General features: G+C 41.6%; 1 protein-coding gene across 3 annotated transcripts in view; it reads left to right on the top strand.

Moving 5' to 3' along the window:
- GABRD (gamma-aminobutyric acid type A receptor subunit delta) overlaps nucleotides 1-25329 on the top strand; it is a 45383-nt gene extending 20054 nt beyond the window's left edge. For 2 of the 3 annotated variants that reach the window (XM_069740928.1, XM_069740929.1), the window contains 3 exons: nucleotides 3977-4132; nucleotides 10532-10740; nucleotides 24792-25329. In XM_069740928.1, coding sequence (XP_069597029.1) covers nucleotides 3977-4132; nucleotides 10532-10740; nucleotides 24792-25082 — 656 coding nt within the window. In that variant the 3' untranslated portion in view covers nucleotides 25083-25329. The remainder of the gene's footprint in view (nucleotides 1-3976; nucleotides 4133-10531; nucleotides 10741-24791) is intronic. The other variant, XM_069740927.1, reaches the window with a different exon arrangement.
- Nucleotides 25330-27868: the final 2539 nt, after the last annotated feature.

Raw genomic sequence — 27868 nt, 5'->3', positions numbered from 1 at the left:
ACCACACCTCTAACCCTGACACACCCCTAACCCTAATCCCAACCCTATTCCCAACCGTAAATGTAATCTAAACCCTAACTGTAACTTTAGCCCCAACCCAAACTGTAGCCCTAGCCCTAGCCCTAACCCTAACCCTAGCCCTAACCCTAGCCCTAACCCTAGCCCTAACCCTAACCCTAGCCCTAACCCTAGCCCTAACCCTAGCCCTAACCCTAGCCCTAACCCTAACCCTAGCCCTAACCCTAGCCCTAACCCTAACCCTAGCCCTAAACCTAACCCTAACTCTAACCCTAGCCCTAACCCTAGCCCTAGCCCTAAACCTAACCCTAACCCTAACCCTAGCCCTAACCCTAGCCCTAGCCCTAACCCTAGCCCTAACTCTAACCCTAGCCCTAATGGGAAAATGGAAATAAATACATTTTTTAAATTTTTACCTAACTAAGGGGGTGATGAAGGGGGGTTTGATTTACTTTTATAGCGGGTTTTTTAGCGGATTTTTATGATTGGCAGCCGTCACACACTGAAAGACGCTTTTTATTGCAAAAAATATTTTTTGCGTTACCACATTTTGAGAGCTATAATTTTTCTATATTTTGGTCCACAGAGTCATGTGAGGTCTTGTTTTTTGCGGGACGAGTTGATGTTTTTATTGGTAACATTTTCGGGCACGTGACATTTTTTGATCGCTTTTTATTCCGATTTTTGTGAGGCAGAATGACCAAAAACCAGCTATTCATGAATTTCTTTTGGGGGAGGCGTTTATACCGTTCCGCGTTTGGTAAAATTGATGAAGCAGTTTTATTCTTCGGGTCAGTACGATTACAGCGATACCTCATTTATATCATTTTTTTATGTTTTGGCGCTTTTATACGATAAAAACTATTTTATAGAAAAAATAATTATTTTTGCATCACTTTATTCTCAGGACTATAACTTTTTTATTTTTTTGCTGATGATGCTGTATGGCGGCTCGTTTTTTGCGGGACAAGATGACGCTTTCAGCGGTACCATGGTTAGTTATATCTGTCTTTTTGATCGCGTGTTATTCCACTTTTTGTTCGGCGGTATGATAATAAAGCGTCGTTTTTTGCCTCGTTTTTTTTTTTTTTTTCTTACGGTGTTTACTGAAGGGGTTAACTAGTGGGCCAGTTTTATAGGTCGGGCCGTTACGGACGCGGCGATACTAAATATGTGTACTTTTATTGTTTTTTTTTTTTTATTTAGATAAAGAAATGTATTTATGGGAATAATATTTTTTTTTTTTTTCATTATTTTGGAATATTTTTTTTTATTTTTTTTACACATTTGAAATTTTTTTTTTTTACTTTTTTACTTTGTCCCAGGGGGGGACATCACAGATCAGTGATCTGACAGTTTGCACAGCACTCTGTCAGATCACTGATCTGATAGGAGTGCAGGCTGCTTCACAGTGCCTGCTCTGAGCAGGCTCTGTGAAGCCACCTCCCTCCCTGCAGGACCCGGATCCGCGGCCATCTTGGATCCGGGGCTGGAGGGAGCAGGGAGGGAGGTGAGACCCTCGCAGCAACGCGATCACATCGCGTTGCTGCGGGGGGCTCAGGGAAGCCCGCAGGGAGCCCCCTCCCTGAGCGGTGCTTCCCTGCACCGCCGGCACATCGCGATCATCTTTGATCGCAGTGTGCCGGGGGTTAATGTGCCGGGGGCGGTCCGTGACCGCTCCTGGCACATAGTGCCGGATGTCAGCTGCGATAAACAGCTGACACCCGGCCGCGATCGGCGGCGCTCCCCCCGTGAGCGCTGCCGATCGCATATGACGTACTATTGCGTCCTTGGGAAGTAAAGCCCACCCCACATGGACGCAATAGTACGTCTAATGGCAGAAAGGGGTTAATATTTCCCTTCAGGTGTTAACCCTGCTGTTCTGTTCGGTCTGGGGAGACCTATTTTGAACTTTGGTATTTTTTGGGGTGTTCAAGATGCGGTTCTGAAACTTGTGGTTGATTGACTTAAATGAGGATGGGTCGGTCGGCCACGGGTTTCAGAGCCGCATCTTGAATATTTTAAAGAATATTGAAGTTCAAAGTCGGTCATTTTTGACCAACAGAACAGCAGGGTTAAAACAGCTTGTACCATCCTTGCTGCTTAGAAAATTAACTGATCACATACAAATAAACCAATACTTGAGCGTTCAGACTTGTCAGAATCAACAAATGTCGTGATTATTAAAAGCAGTAATGTTTGCTGGGTAATTCATGTATAAGACGGGCATGCTTTGCCGAAAATATTCTTCATGGGATGTAAAGGATTATTCCCCTTCATTAAAAGTTCCCACCCATCCAAATAAGGTGGACTGACTGCTGTTACCCCAACAATCCCAAGAACAAGGCACTGAAATTCTCCACTCTTCATTTTTCGGCTTTTTTGTTCTCCATGGGACTGCTGGAGATTTTCCACTTGTCTAACCCCAACCAATCTGCACGCTGTTGCCTATCCACAGGATACATTTTCATGATGTAAAATAACCCTATGAAGAAGCCCCCATAAAATATTAATTCTGGATCGTCTTTACTCATGCTGCGTTCACATTAGGAACATGCTCTATGCCAGTGTTCCCCAACTCCGGTCCTCAAGAGCCACCAACAGGTCATGTTTTCAGGATTTCCTTAGTATTGCACAGGTGATAATTCCATCACCTGCACAGGCAATAATTGCATCACATGTGCAATACTAGGGAAATCCTGAAAACATGACCTGTTGGTGGCTCTTGAGGACCGGAGTTGGGGAACACTGCTCTATGCTATGATAATAAGACTTGCCCCCACACACACATTTCAGTTCACTGCAATTTAACTTTTTCAGCAGGAAGAAATAGAGTCGTCTTCTAATTTTTTTGTGTCTCTCAAAAAGCCCGCAAGAAATCAGGCCAGAGCCAAAAGTTTCATCTTTTTCACTCTCGATTTTCTCATTGTTGTGAATGGAAATATCGTTTGGGCACATCTGAACGGCATTTCTTGTCTGAATCTGGTGGTGGAAAATATGGCAACATGCACTAGTTTGTTCTGTAAATCGGATGAAAATCACCCATTCAAGTCTCTGGGTGCGCAAAAGAAATGAAATGTGAGACGGAGCCACAGTGTAACATCTGATTTTTAAGGATACATTGAAATCTTGTAGATTGTGAGCCCTCGCGGGCAGGGTCCTCTCTCCTCCTGTACTAGTTATGACTTGTATTGTTTAAGATTATTGTACTTGCTTTTATTATGTATACCCCTCCTCACATGTAAAGCGCCATGGAATAAATGGCGCTATAACAATAAATAATAATAATAAATTGTAACATAGGAGACTGTAAATGGTCCTGTAAATGATTAATAGCTGCTAGTGAGAAAAAAGGATCACAATTTTCTGGATGAAACGCTGAACCATTTTTTTAGACTTTACGGATAGATTCACACGAGCATATACATCGTACTAGTGCTATCCGATGCTTTATCAGAAAGCACTCGGACAAATGTTATTGTATGGGGCAGTGATGATCAACGTTTTTTTCTCATACAGATTCGCCATGAGAAAAAAGACACAGTATTCTGTGATTTGCAGCACAAATCAGATCGCACTCACCCATTCAAAACTGTGAGTGCATGGAAAACATCGGACTGCACTCGTGTGACCTTTCCACTGACACACAATGGAGAAGATGGAGAGATTTTGTTCTACATCTTCTTACCAGTGCTCTCATCCAAGAGAAATTGGATCAAACTAAACTGACACTCTATATCAAACTTGGGTCAGAGTTTGAGCAGAGTGTCATTACTATAATCAATCCGATTCTCTCGGAGGAGAGAGTATACGGCAGTGTGACCCCAAGGGGCCCTAAGGAGTTCACATGAGCATATGAAAAATCACCAAATTAGCACAATGTATTCCAGGCTTACTAGCTGCCATCAGTGCAATGTACGAGGGGGCGAAAACTTCTGACAGCTCTTTTATATTTCAGCAGGTCAGTTTCCCAGACTGACTCTCCGTTTTCAGTTGAAAAGAAATCGAGGGATGTACATCATACAGTCCTACGTGCCATCCATCTTACTTGTGGCCATGTCATGGGTTTCATTCTGGATCAGTCAGTCTGCCGTCCCTGCACGAGTATCACTGGGTAACAATCATGTGTTATTTTCTATGGACCGGAAGTAACTTTAAAAAAAAAAAAAATTAGAGCAAGAGAAAATATTTTATATTTATATATTTTTTTTATTTAAATGTTTATTTCATTTGTGTTTATTATATCTTAATTACTGATGAGTGAGCGTGCTATCTGAGCATGCTCGGGTGCAAAATGAATATATTTGGCATGCTCGAAAAAATATGTTCAAATCCCCGTAGCTGCATGTCTTTCGGTTGTTCGAAAGGTGCAGAAATGGTGCAGAAATTCTGTAGCATAAAAAAAAAGCTCACCTTGGGAATGTAGCATTAGGGTATGTTCACACAGTGCTTTTTTGCATCTTTTTTTTTTTTGCACTGCAGTATTAGCAGGAAAATCGCTGCATTTTTCGTGTATTTTTTATTAATTCAATAGAATGGTTAAAAAAAGGGAGCAAAAACGCTGCAAGAATTGATTTGCTGCATTTTTTTTTACAAAACACACTTAAGCTTAAAAAAAAAAAAACCTGAGATGTAAGAAATCTCATTTAGTTTGCTGCTACTGTAGAACACTGCATTTTTTCCGCATTAAAAAAAAATGCATGGAAAAAAAGGGCAAAAAGACTACAAACACTAAGTAATTAATACCAATACATGTGCACTAGAGGATGTTACCCTTTTAACTATGTAGATTTTGATTTTGTATGTGTCAAAGTAAATGCCAAACATCAAATTTAGGTCAATATTTAATGCACATCCTCAAGTCCATACAGTTGGGAAAATAAGCATTTTATACATCAACCATTTTGCACGTTTTCCCACTCACAAAGAATAGAGAGGTCTGTAATTTTTATCATAGATACACTTCAACTGTGAGCGACAGAATCTAAAAATAAAAACCAGAACATCACATTCTATGATTTTTACATAATTAAATTGCATTTTATTGCATGAAATAAGTATTTGATCACCGACCAGCCAGCAAGAATTCTGGCTCACACAGACATGTTATTTTTCTTTAACCCCTTTACCCCCAAGGGTGGTTTGCACGTTAATGACCGGGCCAATTTTTACAATTCTGACCACTGTCCCTTTATGAGGTTATAACTCTGGAACGCTTTAATGGATCCTGGTGATTCTGACATTGTTTTCTCGTGACATATTGTACTTCATGACAATGGTAAAAATTCTTTGATAGTACCTGCGTTTATTTGTGAAAAAAACGGAAATTTGGCGAAAATTATGAAAATTTCGCAATTTTCCAACTTTGAATTTTTATGCAATTAAATCACAGAGATATGTCACACAAAATACTTAATAAGTAACATTTCCCACATGTCTACTTTACATCAGCACAATTTTGGAACCAAAATTTTTTTTTGTTAGGGAGTTATAAGGGTTAAAAGTTGACCAGCAATTTCTCATTTTTACAACACCATTTTATTTTAGGGACCACATCTCATTTGAAGTCATTTTGAGGGGTCTATATGATAGAAAATACCCAAGTGTGACACCATTCTAAAAACTACACCCCTCAAGGTGCTCAAAACCATATTCAAGAAGTTTATTAACCCTTCTGGTGCTTCACAGGAATTTTTTGAATGTTTAAATAAAAATGAACATTTAACTTTTTTTCACAAAAAATTTAATTCAGCTCCAATTTGTTTTATTTTACCAAGGGTAACAGGAGAAAATGGACCCCAAACATTGTTGTACAATTTGTCCTGAGTATGCCAATACCCCACATGTGGGGGTAAACCACTGTTTGGGCGCATGGCAGAGCTCGGAAGCGAAGGAGTGCCATTTGACTTTTCAATGCAAAATTGACTGGAATTGAGATGGGACGCCATATTTCGTTTGGAGAGCCCCTGATGTGGCTAAACATTGAAACCCCCCACAATTGACACTATTTTTGAAAGTAGACCCCCTAAGGAACTTATCTAGAGGTGTGGTGAGCACTTTGACCCACCAAGTGCTTCACAGAAGTTTATAATGTAGAACCGTAAAAATAAAAAATCATATTTTTTCACAAAAATTATCTTTTCGCCCCCAATTTTTTATTTTCCCAAGGGTAAGAGAAGAAATTGGACCCCAAAAGTTGTTGTACAATTTGTCCTGAGTACGCTGATAGCCCATATGTGGGGGTAAACCACTGTTTGGGCGGATGGGAGAGCTCGGAAGGGAAGGAGCGCCGTTTGACTTTTCAATGCAAAATTGACAGGAATTGAGATGGGACGCCATGTTGCGTTTGAAGAGCCACTGATGTGCCTAAACATTGAAACCCCCCACAAGTGATACCATTTTGGAAAGTAGACCCCCTAAGGAACTTATCTAGAGGTGTGGTGAGCACTTTGACCCACCAAGTGCTTCACAGAAGTTTATAATGTAGAACCGTAAAAATAAAAAATCATATTTTTTCACAAAAATTATCTTTTCGCCCCCAATTTTTTATTTTCCCAAGGGTAAGAGAAGAAATTGGACCCCAAAAGTTGTTGTACAATTTGTCCTGAATACGCTGATACCCCATATGTGGGGGTAAACCACTGTTTGGGCGGATGGGAGAGCTCAGAAGGGAAGGAGCGCCGTTTGACTTTTCAAAGCAAAATTGACAGGAATTGAGATAGAACGCCATGTTGCGTTTGAAGAGCCACTGATGTGCCTAAACATTGAAACCCCCCACAAATGACACCATTTTGGAAAGTAGACCCCCTAAGGAACTTATCTAGAGGTGTGGTGAGCACTTTGACCCACCAAGTGCTTCACAGAAGTTTATAATGCAGAGCCGTAAAAATAAAACAAAATTTTTTTCCCACAAAAATTATTTTTTTAGCCCCCAGTTTTGTATTTTCCTGAGGGTAACAGGAGAAATTGGACCCCAAAATTTGTTGCCCAATTTGTCCTGAGTGCGATGATACACCATATGTGGGGGGAACCACTGTTTGGGCACATGGGAGGGCTCAGAAGGGAAGGAGTGCCATTTGAATGCAGACTTAGATGGAATGGTCTGCAGGTGTCACATTGCGTTTGCAGAGCCCCTAATGTACCTAAACAGTAGAAACCCCCCACCAGTGACACCATTTTGGAAAGTAGACCCCCTTAGGAACTTATCTAGATGTGTGCTGAGCGCTTTGACTCACCAAGGGCTTCACAGAAGTTTATAATGGAGAGCCGTAAAAATAAAACAAAAATTTTTTCCCACAAAAATTATATTTTAGCCCCCAGTTTTGTATTTTCCCGAGGGTAACAGGAGAAATTCGACCCCACAATTTGTTGTCCAATTTGTCCTGAGTGCGCTGATACCCCATATGTGGGGGGGAACCACTGTTTGGGCGCATGGGAGGGCTCGGAAGGGAAGGAGCTCCATTTGGAATGAGGACTTAGATGGAATGGTCTGCAGGTGTCACATTGCATTTGCAGAGCCCCTAATGTACCTAAACAGTAGAAACCTCCCACAAGTGACACCATTTTGGAAACTAGACCCCCTAAGGAACTCATCTAGATGTGTTGTGATAGCTTTGAACCCCCAAGTGTTTCACTACAGTTTGTAACGCAGAGCCGTGAAAATGTAAAAAAAAATCTTTCCCCCCAAAATTATTTTTTTAGCCCCCAGTTTTGTATTTTCCCGAGGGTAAGAGGAGAAATTCGACCCCAAAAGTTGTTGTCCAATTTGTCCTGAGTACGCTGATACCCCGCATGTTGGGGGAAACCACCGTTTGAGCGCATGGGAGGGCTCGGAAGGGAAGGAGCGCCATTTGGAATGCAGACTTAGATGGAATGGTCTGCAGACGTCACATTGCGTTTGCAGAACCCCTAATGTACCTAAACAGTAGAAACCCCCCACAAGTGACCCCATATTGGAAACTAGACCCCCCAGGGAACTAATCTAGATGTGTTGTGAGAACTTTGAACCCCCAAGTGTTTCACTACAGTTTATAACGCAGAGCCGTGAAAATAAAAAATCCTTTTTTTCGCACATAAAATATGTTTTAGCCCCGAGTTTTGTATTTTCCCAAGGGTAACAGGAGAAATTGGACCCCAAAAGTTGTTGTCCTATTTGTCCTGAGTACGCTGATACCCCATATGTTGGGGTAAACGCCTGTTTGGGCACACGGGAGAGCTCGGAAGGGAAGAAGCACTGTTTTACTTTTTCAACGCAGAATTGGCTGGAATTGAGATCGGACGCCATGTCGCGTTTGGAGAGCCCCTGATGTGCCTAAACAGTGGAAACCCCACAATTATAACTGAAACCCTAATCCAAACACATCCCTAACCCTAATCCCAACAGTAACCCTAACCACACCTCTAACCCAGACACACCCCTAACCCTAATCCCAACCCTATTCCCAACCGTAAATGTAATCTAAACCCTAACTGTAACTTTAGCCCCAACCCAAACTGTAGCCCCAACCCTAACCATAACCCTAGCCCTAACCCTAGCCCTAACCCTAACCCTAACCCTAGCCCTAACCCTAACCCTAGCCCTAACCCTAGCCCTAACCCTAACCCTAACCCTAGCCCTAGCCCTAACCCTAGCCCTAACCCTAGCCCTAACCCTAGCCCTAACCCTAGCCCTAACTCTAACCCTAGCCCTAATGGGAAAATGGAAATAAATACATTTTTTTTAATTTTTCCCTAACTAAGGGGGTGATGAAGGGGGGTTTGATTTTCTTTTATAGCGGGTTTTTTAGCGGATTTTTATGATTGGCAGCCGTCACACACTGAAAGACGCTTTTTATTGCAAAAAATATTTTTTGCGTTACCACATTTTGAGAGCTATAATTTTTCTATATTTTGGTCCACAGAGTCATGTGAGGTCTTGTTTTTTGCGGGACGAGTTGACGTTTTTATTGGTAACATTTTCGGGCACATGACATTTTTTGATCGCTTTTTATTCCGATTTTTGTGAGGCAGAATGACCAAAAACCAGCTATTCATGAATTTCTTTTGGGGGAGGCGTTTATACCGTTCCGCGTTTGGTAAAATTGATAAAGCAGTTTTATTCTTTGGGTCAGTAAGATTACAGCGACACCTCACTTATATCATTTTTTTATGTTTTGGCGCTTTTATACGATAAAAACTATTTTATAGAAAAAATAATTATTTTTGCATCGCTTTATTCTCAGGACTATAACTTTTTTATTTTTTTGCTGATAATGCTGTATGGCGGCTCATTTTTTGCGGGACAAGATGACGTTTTCAGCGGTACCATGGTTATTTATATCTGTCTTTTTGATCGCGTGTTATTCCACTTTTTATTCGGCGGTATGATAATAAAGCGTTGTTTTTTGCCTCGTTTTTTTTTTTTTTTCTTACGGTGTTTGCTGAAGGGGTTAACTAGTGGGCCAGTTTTATAGGTCGGGCTGTTACGGATGCGGCGATACTAAATATGTGTACTTTTATTGTTTAGTTTTTTTTATTTAGATAAAGAAATGTATTTATGGGAATAATATATATTTTTTTTTCATTATTTTGGAATATTTTTTTTTATTTTTTTTTACACATTTGAAAATTTTTTTTTTTACTTTTTTACTTTGTCCCAGGGGGGGACATCACAGATCAGTGATCTGACAGTTTGCACAGCACTCTGTCAGATCACTGATCTGACATGCAGCGCTGCAGCCTTCACAGTGCCTGCTCTGAGCAGGCTCTGTGAAGCCACCTCCCTCCCTGCAGGACCCGGATCCGCGGCCATCTTGGATCCGGGGCTCGAGCAGGGAGGGAGGGAGGTAAGACCCTCGCAGCAACGCGATCACATCGCGTTGCTGCGGGGGGCTCAGGGAAGCCCGCAGGGAGCCCCCTCCCTGCGCGGTGCTTCCCTGCACCGCCGGCACATCGCGATCATCTTTGATCGCGGTGTGCCAGGGGTTAATGTGCCGGGGGCGGTCCGTGACCGCTCCTGGCACATAGTGCCGGATGTCAGCTGCGATAGGCAGCTGACACCCGGCCGCGATCGGCGGCGCTCCCCCCGTGAGCACCGCCGATCTCGCTGGACGTACTATCCCGTCCATGGTCATAGGGGCCCACCCCACATGGACGGGATAGTACGTCCGATGTCAGAAAGGGGTTAAGAAGCCCTCCTACTCTGCACTCATTATCTGTATTAATTGCACCTGTTTGAACTCGTTACCTGTATAAGAGACACCTGTCCACACAATCAATCACACTCCAACCTCTCCACCATGGCTAAGACCAAAGATCTGTCTAAGAACACCAGGGACAAAATTGTAAACATGCACAAGGCTGGGATGGGCTACAGGACAAGATGCAAGCAAGCAGTTTGGTGAGAAGGCTGCAACTGTTGGCGCAATTATTCCTCACTGTATATAGAGACCCTTATATACCTGAGTAGATGCTGTATTTTGAGTATATGAAATAAGTAAAAAGCACAAATAATTTGGATCTTTTGTTTTCCTAGGAATAACCACTGTGCTTACAATGACAACTCTTATGGTCAGTGCAAGTACTTCGCTTCCCAGAGCATCTGCAGTGAAAGCTCTGGATGTCTACTTCTTGATATGCTATTTCTTCGTGTTTGCAGCCCTTGTAGAATTTGCATTTGCTCACTATAATGCTGATTATATGAAGAAGCAAAATAAGTCAGTGGATCACAAGATAAAAGGCAAGGTAAGACAAAGGATAAGCTCTGATAATATACACTATATGTACAAAAGTACAGTACCTTGCGAAAGTATTCGGCTCCCTGGAACTTTTCAACCTTTTCCCACATATCATGCTTCAAACCTAAAGATACCAAATGTAAATTTTTGGTGAAGAATCAACAACAAGTGGCACACAATTGTGAAGTTGAATGAAATTTATTGGTTATTTAAAATTTTTGTGGAAATTCAAAAACTGAAAAGTGGGGCGTGAAATATTATTCGGCCCCTTTACTTTCAGTGCAGCAAACTCACTCCAGAAGTTCATTGTGGATCTCTGAATGATCCAATGTTGTCCTGAATGCCTAATGATGATAAATATAATCCACCTGTGTGCAATCAAGTCTCCGTATAAAGGCACCTGCTCTGTGATAGTCTCAGGGTTCTGTGTGAAGCACAGAGAGCATCATGAAGACCAAGGAACACAACAGGCAGGTCCGTGATACTGTTGTGGAGAAGGTTAAAGCCGGATTTGGATACAAAATGATTTCCAAAACTTTAACCATCCCAAGGAGCACTGTGCAAGCGATCATATTGAAATGGAAGGAGTATCATACCACTGCAAATCTATCAAGACCCGGCCGTCCCTCTAAACTTTCATCTCAAACAAGGAGAAGACTGATCAGAGATGCAGCCAAGAGGCCCATGATCACTCTGGATGAACTGCAGAGATCTACAGCTGAGGTGGGACAATCTGTCCATAGGACAACAATCAGTCGTACACTGCACAAATCTGGCCTTTATGGAAGAGTGGCAAGAAGAAAGCCATTTCTCAAAGATATGCATAAAAAGTATTGTTTAAGGTTTGCAACAACCCCCCTGGGAGACACACCAAACATGTGGAAGAAGGTGCTCTGGTCAGATGAAACCGAAATCAAACTTTTTGGCAACAATGCCAAACGATATGTTTGTCATGAAGGCAACACAGCTCATCACCCTGAACACACCATCCCCACTGTCAAACATGGTGGTGGCAGCATCATGGTTTGGGCCTGCTTTTCTTCAGCAGGGACAGGGAAGATGGTTAAAATTGATGGGAAGATGGATGGAGCCAAATACAGGACCATTCTTGAAGAAAACCTGTTGGAGTCTGCAAAAGACCTGAGACTGGGACAGAGATTTGTTTTCCAACAAGACAATGATCCCAAACATAAAGCCAAATCTACAATGGAATGGTTCACAAATAAACGTATCCAGGTGTTAGAATGGCCAAGTCAGAGTCCAGACCTCAATCCAATCGAGAATCTGTGGAAAGAGCTGAAAACTGCTGTTCACAAACGTTCTCCATCAAACCTCACTGAGCTCGAGCTGTTTGCCAAGGAAGAATGGGCAAGAATTTCAGTCTCTCGATGTACAAAACTGATAGAGAAAAACCCCAAGCGACCTGCAGCTGTAATCGCAGCAAAAGGTGGCGCAAGAAAGTATTAAGTTAAAGGGGCCGAATAATATTGCACACCCCACTTCTCAGTTTTTGAATTTCCACAAAAATTTAAAATAACCAATAAATTTCGTTCAACTTCACAAATGTGTTCCACTTGTTGATTCTTCACCAAAAATGTAGATTTGGTATCTTTATGTTTGAAGCATGATATGTGGGAAAACATTGAAAAGTTCCAGGGAGCCGAATACTTTCGCAAGGCACTGTATGTTCCCCCTCCACATTGTACCCACAGGAGCTTTTCTGACCTCCCATTCTACATCCATAGACATTAATATTGGGTCAGTTCACCGTTTGCAGACATAATAGCTCCCGCTCTTCTGGGAAGGTTTTCTACAAGGTTTTGGTGGTGTCTGTGGGAATTTTTGCCCTTTTATCCATTTGACCATTTGTGAGGTCAGACACTGAAGTTGCGTAGAGGCCGAGTTCACAATCTCCATTTTAGTTCATTCCAAAGGTGTAGGATAGGGCTGGGGTCCTGGCTCTGTGCAGCTCGTCATGTTCTTCCACCAATCTCCCTATGGACCTTATGCCCTGGGCACAGTCATGGAGAAAAAAAAAGGGTCTTCCCCAAACTATTGCCACAAAGATGGAAACTACAATTGTCTAAAATGTCTTATACTGAAGCTGAAATTAAAATATCTTCTCACTGGTACTAGAGGGCCAATGCTGACCCTGAAAATCAAGCCCATTATATTATCCCTCCTCCACCAAACTGCACAGCGGGCACAATGCAGTCAGGCAAGTAACAGCCAAACCCAGACTCATCCATCAGATGCCAGATAGATAAGTGAGACTGTCGTAGGCCCAGGACCAGGACTAGGAGACAGTCAGACAATGGGTCTATAACCAAAAAGGTCCAAGAATAAAGGAAAGAAAGGAGACTCAAGAGGAACGGGAGTAAATGGTGCTCTTTATGCAAGCAAATAGAAGGGTCATTTGATAAAAAAAGAACACATACTCATCTACAGATCCCTCATGCTCCTCTGTGTCGCTGTCCTATGCTTGTGTCCTCTATCAGCTGTCAGTGACTTTGTGTTATATTTTTATTTTTACACCACGCTGGACCAGTTTGTGAAATAAAAAAAATGGGGAGAAAAAAAAATATCTCTCCTGGTGAATACTGTTTTGAAATTAGCTTTTATATATACAAATGTTATAGTTTGAAGGTCATTAGTGTAAGATTTGGTGTAGTATACACTTAATCTATCTAAAGCCTGAATATTGCATTTAATAAGTGACATTAGCGCTGTGACTACAATATGTTTTATCACATAAAGTAATAGTAGTCATTGTGGTAATTCACTGTAATCTATAAACGGAAGATGATCTTACTGATATCGCTTTGTGTGGCTGCAGTCTTATTTCTGCAGGTATGTAAATACTGACCGAGTATATACAGTTAGGTCCATATATATTTGGACAGAGACAACATTTTTCTAATTTTGGTTATAGACATTACCACAATGAATTTTAAACAAAACAATTCAGATGCAGTTGAAGTTCAGACTTTCAGCTTTCATTTGAGGGTATCCACATTAAAATTGGATGAAGGGAGTTTCAGCTCCATAACATGTGCCACCCTGTTTTTAAAGGGACCAGAAGTAATTGGACAATTGACTCCAAGGCTATTTCATGGACAGGTGTGGGCAATCCCTTCGTTATGTCATTCTTTAACCCCTTCGCGCCATGCGCCGTACTAGTACTGCGCTGCCGGCACTGCATTAGTGCCAGCAGCAGTACTAGTACGGCGCATCGATCACCGCGGTCTCGCGCTGAGCGCCGCGGTGATCGGGTGCGGGTGTCAGCTGTATATGACAGCTGACACCCCGCAGCAATGCCCACGATCGGCGCTATCGCCGATCGCGGGCATTTAACCCCTCTGATGCCGCTGTCAGTAGTGACAGCGGCATAGAGGGGGATCGCGCAGGGACGGGGGCTCCCTGCGCTCTCCCACCGGAGCAACGCAATGAGATCGCGTTGCTCCGGTGACCCGGAAGGAGTCCCCGGATCCAAGATGGCCGCCGGACTCCTTCCGGGTCATGAAGTGACCTGGCTAGCCGGCGCCTGCTGAGAGCAGGCGCTGGAAAGCCAGCTAAACTGCCTGTCAGATCGTTGATCTGACAGTGTGCTATGCACAGTGTCAGATCAACGATCTGATCTAATACAGAGATGTCCCACCCTGGGACAATGTTAGAAAGTAAAAAAAAAAAAAAATAGAATGTGTAAAAAAAAATAAAAAAAATCCCCAAATAAAAAAAAAAAAAACATTTCCCAATAAATCCATTTATTTATGTAAAAAAAAAAAAAAACAATAAATGTACACATATTTGGTATCGCTGCGTCCGTAACGACCCGCTCTATAAAACTATCCCACTAGTTAACCCCTTCAGTGAACACCGCAAAAAAAAAAAAAAAAAAACAAGGCAAAAAACAACGCTTTATTATCTTACAGGCGAACAAAAAGTGGAATAACACGCGATCAAAACGACGGATATAAATAACCATGGTACCGCTGAAAACGTCATCTTGTCCCGCAAAAAAAAAGCTGCCATACAGCATCATCAGCAGAAAAATAAAAAAGTTATAGCTCTCAGAATAATGCGATGCAAAAAACAATTATTTTTTTATATAAAATAGTTTTTATTGTGTAAAAGCGCCAAAACATAAAAAAAATTACATAAATGAGGTATCGCTGTAATCGTACTGACCCGAAGAATAAAACTGCTTTATCCATTTTACCACACGTGGAACGGTATAAACGCCCCCCCTAAAAGAAATTCAGGAATTGCTGGTTTTTGTTCATTCCGCCTCCCAAAAATCGGAATAAAAAGCGATCAAAAAATGTCATCTGCCTGAAAATGTTACCAATAAAAACGTCAACTCATCCCGCAAAAAACAAGATCTCACATGACTCTGTGGGCCAAAATATGGATAAATTATAGCTCTCAAAATGTGGTGATGCAAAAACTATTTTTTGCAATAAAAAGCGTCTTTTAGTGTGTGACGGCTGCCAATCATAAAAATCCGCCAAAAAAACGCTATAAAAGTAAATCAAACCCCCCTTCATCACCCCCTTAGTTAGGGAAAAATAATAAAATGTAAAAAAATGTATTTATTTCCATTTTCCCATTAGGGCTAGGGTTAGTGCTAGGGTTAGTGCTAGGGTTAGGGTTAGGGCTAGGGTTAGGGCTAGGGTTAGGGCTAGGGCTAGGGTTAGGGTTGGGGTTAGGGTTTCAGTTATAATTGGGGGTTTCCACTGTTTAGGCACATCAGGGGCTCTCCAAACGCGACATGGCGTCCGATCTCAATTCCAGCCAATTCTGCTTTGAAAAAGTAAAACAGTGCTCCTTCCCTTCCGAGTTCTCCTGTGTGCCCAAACAGTGGTTCCCCCCAACATATGGGGTATCAGCGTTCTCAGGACAAGTTGGACAACAACTTTTGGGGTCCAATTTGTCCTGTTACCCTTGGGAAAATAAAAACATAGGGGATAAAATATCATTTTCGTGGAAAAAAAAAATATTTTTTATTTTCACGGCTCTGCGTTATAAACTGTAGTGAAACACTTGTTGGTTCGAAGCTCTCACAACACATCTAGATAAGTTCCTTTGGGGGTCTAGTTTCCAATATGGGGTCACTTGTGGGGGGTTTCTACTGTTTAGGTACATCAGGGGCTCTGCAAATGCAACATGACGCCTGCAGACCATTCCATCTAAGTCTGCATTTCAAATGGCGCTCCTTCCCTTTCGAGCTCTGCCGTGCACCCAAACAGTGGTTCCCCCCAACATATGGGGTATCAGCGTTCTCAGGACAAGTTGGACAACAACTTTTGGGGTCCAATTTGTCCTGTTACCCTTGGGAAAATAAAAACATAGGGGATAAAATATCATTTTCGTGGAAAAAAAAATATTTTTTATTTTCACGGCTCTGCGTTATAAACTGTAGTGAAACACTTGTTGGTTCAAAGCTCTCACAACACATCTAGATAAGTTCCTTGGGGGGTCTAGTTTCCAATATGGGGTTACTTGTGGTGGGTTTCTACTGTTTAGGTACATCAGGGGCTCTGCAAATGCAACATGACACCTGCAGTCCATTCCATCTAAGTCTGCATTTCAAACGGTGCTCCTTCCCTTCCGAGCTCTGCCATGCACTCAAACGGTGGTTCCCCCCCACATGTGGGGTATCATCGTACTCAGGACAAATTGGACAATAACATTTGTGGTCCAATTTCTCCTGTTACCCTTGGGAAAAAAAAAATTGCGGGCTAAAACATCATTTTGTGGAAAGAAAAAATGATTTTTTAATTTTCACAATGCTACATTCTAAACTTTAGTGAAACAATTGGGGGTTAAAAGTGCTCACCACACATCTAGATAAGTTCATTAGGGGGTCTTCTTTCCAAAATGGGGTCACTTGTGGGGGGTTTCCACTGTTAAGGCACGTCAGGGGCTCTCCAAATGTGACATGGCGTCCGATCTCAATTCCAGCCAATTTTGCATTGAAAAGTCAAATGGCACTCCTTCCCTTCCGAGCTCTGCCATGCGCTCAAACAGTGGTTTATCCCCATATATGAAGTATCGACGTACTCAGGACAAATTGCACAACAACTTTTGGGGTACAATTTATCCTTTTACCCTTGGGAAAATAAAAAATTTGGGGCAAAAAGATCATTTTTTGTGAAAATTAATAAAAAATTTTGTTTTACGGCTCTACATTATAAACTTCTGTGAAGCACTTGGAGGTTCAAAGTGCTCACCACACATCTAGATTAGTTCCTTAGGGGGTCTACTTTCCAAAATGGTGTCACCTGTGGGGGTTTCCACTGTTTAGGCACATCAGGGGCTCTCCAATCGTGACATGGGCTCCGATCTCAATTCCAGCAAATCTTGCATTGAAAAGTCAAATAGCGCTCCTTCCCTTCCGAGCTCTGCCATGTGCCCAAACAGTGGTTTACCCCCACATATGGGGTATCGGCGTACTCAGGACAAATTGTACAACGACTTTTGTGGTCCAATTTCTCCTGTTACCCTTGGTAAAATGAAACAAATTGGACCTGAAGTAAAAATTTTGTGAAAAAAAAGTTAAATGTTCAATTTTTTTAAACATTCAAAAAATTCCTGTGAAGCACCTGAAGGGTTAATAAACTTTTTGAATGTGGTTTTGAGTACCTTGAGGGGTGCAGTTTTTAGAATGGTGTCACTTTTGGGCATTTTCTGTCATATAGACCCCTCAAAGTCACTTCAAGTGTGAGGTGGTCCGTAAAAAAATGGTTTTGCAAATTTTGTTGCAAAAATGAGAAATCGCTGGTCAACTTTTAACCCTTATAACGTCCTAACAAAAAAAAATTATGTTTCCAAAATTGTGCTGATGTAAATCAGACATGTGGGAAATGTTGTTTATTAACTATATTATGTGATATAACTCTCTAGTTTAAGGGCATATAAACTAAGAGTTTGAAAATTGCTAAATTTTCATAATTTCCGACAAATTTTTGTTTTTTTTCACAAATAAATGCAAGTCATATCGAAGAAGTTTTACCACTATCATGAAGTACAATATGTCACGAGAAAACAATGTCAGAATCACCAGGATCCGTTGAAGCGTTTCAGAGTTATAACCTCATAAAGTGACAGTGGTCAGAATTGTAAAAATTGGCCCTGTCACTTAGGTGAAAACAGGCTTTGGGGTGAAGGGGTTAATTAAGCAGATAAAAGGTCTGGAGTTGATATGAGGTGTGGTGCTGCATTTGGAAGGTTTTGCTGTGAAGTAAACATGCGGTCAATGGAGCTCTCCATGCAGGTGAAACAAGCCATCCTTAAGCTGCGAAAACAGAAAAAACCCATCCGAGAAATTGCTACAATATTAGGAGTGGCAAAATCTACAGTTTGGTACATCCTGAGAAAGAAAGAAAGCACTGGTGAACTCATCAATGCAAAAAGACCTGGGCGCCCACGGAAGACAACAGTGGTGGATGATTGCAGAATAATCTCCAGGGTGAAGGGAAACCCCTTCACAACAGCCAACCAAGTGACCAACACTCTCCAGGAGGTCGGCGGATCAATATCCAAATCTACCATAAATAGAAGACTGCATGAAAGTAACTACAGAGGGTTCACTGCACGGTGCAAGCCACTCATAAGCATCAAGAATAAAAAGGCTAGACTGGACTGTGCTAAAAAACATCTAAAAAAGCCAGCACAGTTCTGGAAGAACATTCTTTGGACAGATGAAACCAAGATCAACCTCTACCAGAATGATGGAAAGAGAAAAGTATGGCGGAGGCGTGGTACAGCTCATGATCCAAAGCATACCACATCATCTGTAAAACATGGCGGAGGCAGTGTGATGGCTTGGGCATGCATGGCTGCCAGTGGCACTGGGTCACTAGTGTTTATTGATGATGTGACACAGGACAGAAGCAGCCAAACAAATTCTGAGGTCTTCAGAGCCGCCATACTGTGTGCTCAGATCCAGCCAAATGCAGCAAAACTGATTGGTCGTCGTTTCATACTACAGATGGACAATGACCCAAAACATAAAGCCAAAGCAACCCAGGAGTTTATTAAAGCAAAGAAGTGGAATATTCTTGAATGGCCAAGTCAGTCACCTGATCTCAACCCAATTGAGCAGCATTTCACTTGTTAAAGACTAAACTTCAGACAGAAAGGCCACAAACAAACAGCAACTGAAAACCACCACAGTGAAGGCCTGGCCGAGTATCAAAAAGGAGGAAACCCAGCGTCTGGTGATGTCCATGAGTTCAAAACTTCAGGCAGTCATTGCCAGGGTTTTCAACCAAGTACTAGAAATGAACATTTTATTTAAAATTATTGAATCTGTCCAATTACTTTTGGTCCCTTTAAAAACTGGGTGGCACATGTTAAGGAGCTGAAACTCCTAAACCCTTCATCCAATTTAAATGTGGATACCCTCAAATGAAAGCTGAAAGACTGAACTTCAACTGCATCTGAATTGTTTTTTTTTTAACCCCTTCACCCCAAAGCCTGTTTTCACCTAAGTGACAGGGCCAATTTTTACAATTCTGACCACTGTCACTTTATGAGGTCATAACTCTGAAACGCTTTAACGGATCCTGGTGATTCTGACATTGTTTTGTCGTGACATATTGTACTTCATGATAGTGGTAAAACTTCTTCGATATGACTTGCATTTATTTGTGAAAAAAACAAAAATTTGTCGGAAATTATGAAAATTTAGCAATTTTCAAACTCTTAGTTTATATGCCCTTAAACTAGAGAGTTATATCACATAATATAGTTAATAAACAACATTTCCCACATATCTGCTTTACATCAGCACAATTTTGGAAACATAATTTTTTTTTGTTAGGACGTTATAAGGGTTAAAAGTTGACCAGCGATTTCTCATTTTTGCAACAAAATTTGCAAAACCATTTTTTTACGGACCACCTCACACTTGAAGTGACTTTGAGGGGTCTATATGACAGAAAATGCCCAAAAGTGACACCATTCTAAAAACTGCACCCCTCAAGGTACTCAAAACCACATTCAAAAAGTTTATTAACCCTTCAGGTGCTTCACAGGAATTTTTTGAATGTTTAAAAAAATTGAACATTTAACTTTTTTTTCACAAAATTTTTACTTCAGGTCCTATTTGTTTCATTTTACCAAGGGTAACAGGAGAAATTGGACCACAAAAGTCGTTGTACAATTTGTCCTGAGTATGCCGATACCCCATATGTGGGGGTAAACCACTGTTTGGGCACATGGCAGAGCTCGGAAGGGAAGGAGCGCCATTTGACTTTTCAATGCAAGATTTGCTGGAATTGAGATCAGAGCCCATGTCACGATTGGAGAGCCCCTGATGTGCCTAAACAGTGGAAACCCCCACAAGTGACACCATTTTGGAAAGTAGACCCCCTAAGGAACTAATCTAGATGTGTGGTGAGCACTTTGAACCTCCAAGTGCTTCACAGAAGTTTATAATGTAGAGCCGTAAAAAAAATTTATATTAATTTTCACAAAAAATGATCTTTTTGCCCCAAATTTTTTATTTTCCCAAGGGTAAAAGGATAAATTGGACCCCAAAAGTTGCTTTGCAATTTGTCCTGAGTACGTCGATACTTCATATATGGGGATAAACCACTGTTTGAGCGCATGGCAGAGCTCGGAAGGGAAGGAGTGCCATTTGACTTTTCAATGCAAAATTGGCTGGAATTGAGATCGGACGCCATGTCGCATTTGGAGAGCCCCTGACGTGCCTTAACAGTGGAAACCCCCCACAAGTGACCCCATTTTGGAAAGAAGACCCCCTAAGGAACTTATCTAGATGTGTGGTGAGCACTTTTAACCCCCAATTGTTTCACTAAAGTTTAGAATGTAGCATTGTGAAAATTAAAAAATCATTTTTTCTTTCCACAAAATGATGTTTTAGCCCGCAATTTTTTTTTCCCAAGGGTAACAGGAGAAATTGGACCACAAATGTTATTGTCCAATTTGTCCTGAGTACGCTGATACCCCACATGTGGGGGGGAACCACCGTTTGAGTGCATGGCAGAGCTCGGAAGGGAAGGAGCACCGTTTGAAATGCAGACTTAGATGGAATGGACTGCAGGTGTCATGTTGCATTTGCAGAGCCCCTGATGTACCTAAACAGTAGAAACCCACCACAAGTGACCCCATATTGGAAACTAGACCCCCCAAGGAACTTATCTAGATGTGTTGTGAGAGCTTTGAACCAACAAGTGTTTCACTACAGTTTATAACGCAGAGCCGTGAAAATAAAAAAAAATTTTTTCCACGAAAATGATATTTTATCCCCTATGTTTTTATTTTCCCAAGGGTAACAGGACAAATTGGACCCCAAAAGTTGTTGTCCAACTTGTCCTGAGAACGCTGATACCCCATATGTTGGGGGGAACCACTGTTTGGGTGCACGGCAGAGCTCGGAAGGGAAGGAGCGCCATTTGAAATGCAGACTTAGATGGATTGGTCTGCAGGCGTCATGTTGCATTTGCAGAGCCCCTGATGTACCTAAACAGTAGAAACCCCCCACAAGTGACCCCATATTGGAAACTAGACCCCCCAAGGAACTTATCTAGATGTGTTGTGAGAGCTTTGAACCAACAAGTGTTTCACTACAGTTTTGTCATGATTCCAATGGCAGGGAATCACAAAAGGACAAGCACCAACGAGCTCTAGGGTGATGGAACCTGAGCTGACCGCGACCCTAAACCTGAACACACAAATAACAATAGCCGGGGAACGTGCCTACGTTGATCCTAGACGTCTCGCACCAGCCGAAGATCTAACTTCCCCTATTAGAAGAAACACAGACCTCTCTTGCCTCCAGAGAAATACCCAACAGAAATAGCAGCCCCCCACATATAATGACGGTGAAATGAGAGGAAGGCACATACACAGTATGAAAACAGATTCAGCAAAATGAGGCCCGCTAAAACTAGATAGCAGAGGATACAAAAGTAAACTGCGCGGTCAGCAAAAAACCCTTCAAAAAACCCATCCTGTAATTACTTGAACTCATGTTCCAACTCATGGAACATGAGGAGCAATTACAGCCCACTAAAGCAACCAGCAGCAAAGAGACAATTATATGCAAGCTGGACAAGACAAAAATAAAGCAAAACGTGGAACAAAAAAAAAATCAAAACTTAGCTTGTCCTGAAGATTACTGAAGCCAGAAGCTGAGGTAACAAAACACTCTGATAACCTTGATAGCCGGCGGGGAAATGACAAGAAAGCCCGGTTAAATAGGAAACTCCCAAATCCTAATAGAACAGGTGGACACCAGAGACAGCAGAACACAAATCACCCAGTACCATCAGTAACCACCAGAGGGAGCCCAAAAACAGAACTCACAACACAGTTTATAACGCAGAGCCGTGAAAATAAAAAATATTTTTTTTCCACGAAAATGATATTTTATCCCCTATGTTTTTATTTTCCAAAGGGTAACAGGACAAATTGGACCCCAAAAGTTGTTGTCCAACTTGTCCTGAGAACGCTGATACCCCATATGTTGGGGGGAACCACTGTTTGGGCACACAGGAGAACTCGGAAGGGAAGGAGCCCTGTTTTACTTTTTCAAAGCAGAATTGGCTGGAATTGAGATCGGACGCCATGTCGCGTTTGGAGAGCCCCTGATGTGCCTAAACAGTGGAAACCCCAAATTATAACTGAAACCCTAACCCCAACCCTAACCCTAGCCCTAACCCTAGCCCTAACCCTAGCCCTAATGGGAAAATGGAAATAAATACATTTTTTTACATTTTATTATTTTTCCCTAACTAAGGGGGTGATGAAGGGGGGTTTGATTTACTTTTATAGCGTTTTTTTGGCGGATTTTTATGATTGGCAGCCGTCACACACTAAAAGACGCTTTTTATTGCAAAAAATAGTTTTTGCATCACCACATTTTGAGAGCTATAATTTATCCATATTTTGGCCCACAGAGTCATGTGAGATCTTGTTTTTTGCGGGATGAGTTGACGTTTTTATTGGTAACATTTTCAGGCAGATGACATTTTTTGATCGCTTTTTATTCCGATTTTTGGGAGGCGGAATGAACAAAAACCAGCAATTCCTGAATTTCTTTTAGGGGGGGCGTTTATACCGTTCCACGTGTGGTAAAATGGATAAAGCAGTTTTATTCTTCGGGTCAGTACGATTACAGCGACACCTCATTTATATCATTTTTTTATGTTTTGGCGCTTTTATACGATAAAAACTATTTTATAGAAAAAATAATTATTTTTGCATCGCTTTATTCTCAGGACTATAACTTTTTTATTTTTTTGCTGATAATGCTGTATGGCGGCTCATTTTTTGCGGGACAAGATGACGTTTTCAGCGGTACCATGGTTATTTATATCCGTCGTTTTGATCGCGTGTTATTCCACTTTTTGTTCGCCTGTATGATAATAAAGCGTTGTTTTTTGCCTTGTTTTTTTTTTTTTTTTTTTGCGGTGTTCACTGAAGGGGTTAACTAGTGGGATAGTTTTATAGAGCGGGTGGTTACGGATGCGGCGATACCAAATATGTGTACATTTATTGTTTTTTTTTTTTTTTACATAAATAAATGGATTTATTGGGAAATGTTTTTTTTTTTTTATTTGGGGATTTTTTTTTATTTTTTTTTACACATTCTATTTTTTTTTTTTTTACTTTCTAACATTGTCCCAGGGTGGGACATCTCTGTATTAGATCAGATCGTTGATCTGACAGTGTGCATAGCACACTGTCAGATCAACGATCTGACATGCCGTTTAGCTGGCTTTCTGGCGCCTGCTCTCAGCAGGCGCCGGCTAGCCAGGTCACTTCATGACCCGGAAGGAGTCCGGCGGCCATCTTGGATCCGGGGACTCCTTCCGGGTCACCGGAGCAACGCGATCTCATTGCGTTGCTCCGGTGGGAGAGCGCAGGGAGCCCCCGTCCCTGCGCGATCCCCCTCTATGCCGCTGTCACTACTGACAGCGGTATCAGAGGGGTTAAATGCCCGCGATCGGCGATAGCGCCGATCGTGGGCATTGCTGCGGGGTGTCAGCTGTCATATACAGCTGACACCCGCACCCGATCACCGCGGCGCTCAGCGCGAGACCGCGGTGATCGGTGCGCCGTACTAGTACTGCTGCTGGCACAAATGCAGTGCCGGCAGCGCAGTACTAGTACGGCGCATGTCGCGAAGGGGTTAATTCATTGTGGTAATTTCTATAACTAAAATTAGAAAAATGTTGTGTCTGTCCAAATATATATGGACCTAACTGTATATATGGGACTCTTTATCAATAGAGTTCTCTGGTTTTCAGGAAATACAGCTTATTTGTTGCTGTCTATGGGTGCATTTCGGAGTCATGGTCCAGGTAATAAGTACTAGGGCATCTGAATTTGCCACACACCAGCTCTTCCCAGCGCCTCTGTAGATGTCTGACAGATCTGTTCTATGTACACACGAGAGAGAGTCCTGTCAATCACCTGCTGTAGTGCTGGGAGGAGACGGAAAAGGGAGGAGCCAGACAATATATTTGTGGCCTTTACAAATGCTTCTGTGCGCCTGAACAGTTCTGACCGCTCTCCGCTCTTCCCCTCTCTTCTCCCAGTGATGGAGATAGCAGTAGAGAAGAGGCAGCGGGTGTTGCACACGTCCATAGTAGTGCACAGAGGGGAAAGTATCTCAACGTGGGCAAAGAAAACAGTCCATAGAAAAGGAGAAAAGCACACAAAGAGGAAATGACAAGATACAAGCAATGCAAATATATGAGCTAATGAAAATCTCAGCACCCTGGATGTACACAGAACTCACACCCAGCCTATATTACAGAGAGAGACACTCCCAAAAGAGAAAAATCTGAAACTTGAACCAGGCTGCAAACTGCACATACGGGATCTGTAAATGAATGATGAGATGAAAATTATAGAATGAAACGTAGTGCAATTTTATTAACTAGATGTACCCACTAATATATGAAAAATTATTATTTTTTTCCACTTCAAAGTGTCCAAAGCCTTTGCGTTGATTATTATTGAGTGCAACATTCCTCTTAATACTTGTAGCTATAGTGATATGATCATCCTTTGTTTCAGGCGACTCTTCAGGATGGAAAAGACGCCATTGTTTCATTCACATTTTCCATATTGGGAGTAAATTGGAAGCAATCATATAAAGAGACAATCATTCCAAGCACAATGAGGGACCTCCCGGAAGTCAGACGACGACATGAACACGGACGTGAGCAGACGCCTAAAAAAAAAAGGAGACTGAACATGTATCTGAAGCCCATAGATGCTGATACAATCGATGTCTATTCTCGGGCGCTTTTCCCAGCAACCTTTGCAGCAGTGAATATTATTTACTGGGCAGGTTATACGCATTAAATAATAAAATAGAGAAACATTCAACAACACAAACTAATCTTAATAGCAAATTGATATGGATTAAAGCGAAAGTTATAGTTCATATTAGTCCTTCATCTATGTGACCGTTATGATATAACTAAGAATCTTTTACACTTTCTCCCTGTAGCATTATAATTAGTAATTTAATGTGTGTCCCACTGTACAATTGTAAAAAAGCAGCATGCAGTATATCATCAAAAATGTAATAAAGGACTATGTGGTGTTACTTGTTGATTATTAACCTGTCCTGGTAATTTAGAAATCATAATTTAGTCCATCAACCCCATCTGAGAGCAGCATGATGTTGGGGTAGAGCCCCTGATTCTAGCGATGTATCACTTAGGCTGCCGTCACACGGTCAGTATTTGGTCAGTATTTTATATCAGTATTTGTAAGCCAAAACCAAGAGTGGGTGATAAATGCAGAAGTGGTGCATATGTTTCTATTATACTTTTCCTCTAATTGTTCCACTCCTGGTTTTGGCTTATAAATACTGATGTAAAATACTGACCAAATACTGAGTGTGTGACGGCAGCCTTACTGGGCTGCTTGCTGCACTGTTGATACAATCACAATTTTGTCTGCTGTAGATCTAGCAGAGCTCTGAATGCTGAGCTGCGAATTACCCTGTCCAAAGCACTGATTGTCAGCTTTTTGCGCACACTGCGTATAGGAAGAAAGCTACCAATCAGTGGTGGGGGCGGGGTTACACAGGGCAGGAGGACTACAAGACAGGAGACAACTAGTCCTGAAGTGATAATCTCCTGCTGATAAAACACTGATTTTATTGAAACAACAAGACTTGGGTCAGCCAGTGACATATCACTGGAATCAGGGAGTCTGTCCCTACGTCATGCTGCTCTCAGATTACATAGCAAAAAATCTGCTGACAGATTCCCATCAAGCGGTTTATCTCATCTTCTTCCTTCAGATTATCTTCCTTAGATCTTCCTGCTTTGCACTCCTGAAGATGAACAGTTCGGATCAAGGGGAATGTTCACGTCACTGGTCCAGACTATGTGCTTTCACAGACTGCTAACAGGGGTAGCGTCTAGTGATGAGAGAATATACTCGTTACTCGAGATTTCTCGAGCACGCTCGGGGGTCCTCCGAGTATTTTTTAGTGCTCGGAGATTTAATTTTTCTTGCCGCAGCTGAATGATTTACATCTGTTAGCCAGCATAAGTACAGTACATGTGGGGATTCCCTAGCAACCAGGCAACCCCCACATGTACTTATGCTGGCTATCAGATGTAAATCATCCAGCTGCGGCAAGAAAAATTAAATCTCTGAGCACTAAAAAATACTCGGAGGACACCCGAGCGTGCTCGGGAAATCTCGAGTAACGAGTATATTCGCTCATCACTAGTAGCGTCGCTTCTGCAGCACAGAAATGAAGGGAGACAAACGGGCCAGATCCAGGGTCCTTGCCACTATGAGTAGGAAAAAAGAGAAAAAAAAATCCTTTTCACCTTCCAAGAATTAAATACCTAAAATAGTTCATGCCACTTGCTGGTCTCAGCAAGCCAGTGTGTGCCATTATATAGTTATATGGTTAGGAAAAAAATAAGTTCCATCATTCGTCTTTAAAGATAAAAAAAAAAAAAATCTGAATCAATTTTTTTATGAGATTAAAATCCAATATGATAAAAAAAAAATCCAATTAAAACTAAAATAACATTATCATCCTACGCGTTTCATACCAATATCATTTTGATGGTTCTTAATCAAGGCTAAAGATATTTCAATATTTTTTTTTTCCTTTCAAGATGAGTGCTGGACCTTTCTTTTCTCCTAACCGGCTACTATGGGACTGGAGGATGGCTAGCATTCTAGGCAGTGAGATGTATAGAATTAATTCGTTTTTTTTCAGAACAAAGAGGATTTTTATGAGTTCAAATACAAAATTGCTCGTTTTTACAAGCACTTTGCAATTCTTCCTATTAATGAGGATCAGGCAACCACTTTAAACAACACACAGTTCATGAAATAAAACAAAACTGGAACTTTTTGGTGTGTTTTTTTTTTTAGAAATATATATTCATCTTTTTTTTTGGAAGCAGGAAGGATGGTAATGGGCTCGGCGTAAAGTGCCAAAAGCCTTTATTAGGGTGTATTCTAACATCGCAGATTTCTTGCAGAAATTTGTACAACCGTAAATGAGCTTTACAGTAAGTAAATAGATTTCTGCAAGTGAACAGGACTGTCACAGAAAATTCTGCAATAAATCTGCCACAGGTAAATTTGTCCATATGTCAGCTAGGATCCAGGCTTTCTTACGCTCCCACAAGTCAGTAGTTAGCAGCGCAAAACAGGCCAATATATTTGTTTTTTTTTTTAATAATGATGAGACTATGATGTGATATTTAAAAAAGAAGGGAAAGATGTTAGTTGTGTAGAAACAGCAGGGAAGAGAAAGGAAGACGATGGGAACAGTAGTGACACCTACTACTGACACCTATTCACACTCCATTTGCAGATATGGGTTAGACCTTTAGGCTGCCTATTAGAAGCCTCTCACCCAGCTCTCCTGCTTTGCACTGATGAGGGGTGAACACTTTGAAACATGTCTCCAAATTAAGTTTCCAGTTTGGCTTCTTATCCTAAGTCATGTGGCAAGGCCCTTTATAAGGTCTATAAAGACTTTTAGGATTGCTTATTCCAGTAGGTGGCACAAAAGTTCCAGTCCTCTCCCTCTCTGAAGAGGTTATTTGCATATTTAAATTCCCAGAGGAGCACTGCAAGGCCTATAAGTCTCCTTACAC

This window comes from Ranitomeya imitator, chromosome 10, assembly GCF_032444005.1.
Source record: "Ranitomeya imitator isolate aRanImi1 chromosome 10, aRanImi1.pri, whole genome shotgun sequence".
Taxonomy (NCBI): Eukaryota; Metazoa; Chordata; class Amphibia; order Anura; family Dendrobatidae; genus Ranitomeya; species Ranitomeya imitator.
This window is presented reverse-complemented; position numbering and strand designations above follow the sequence as displayed.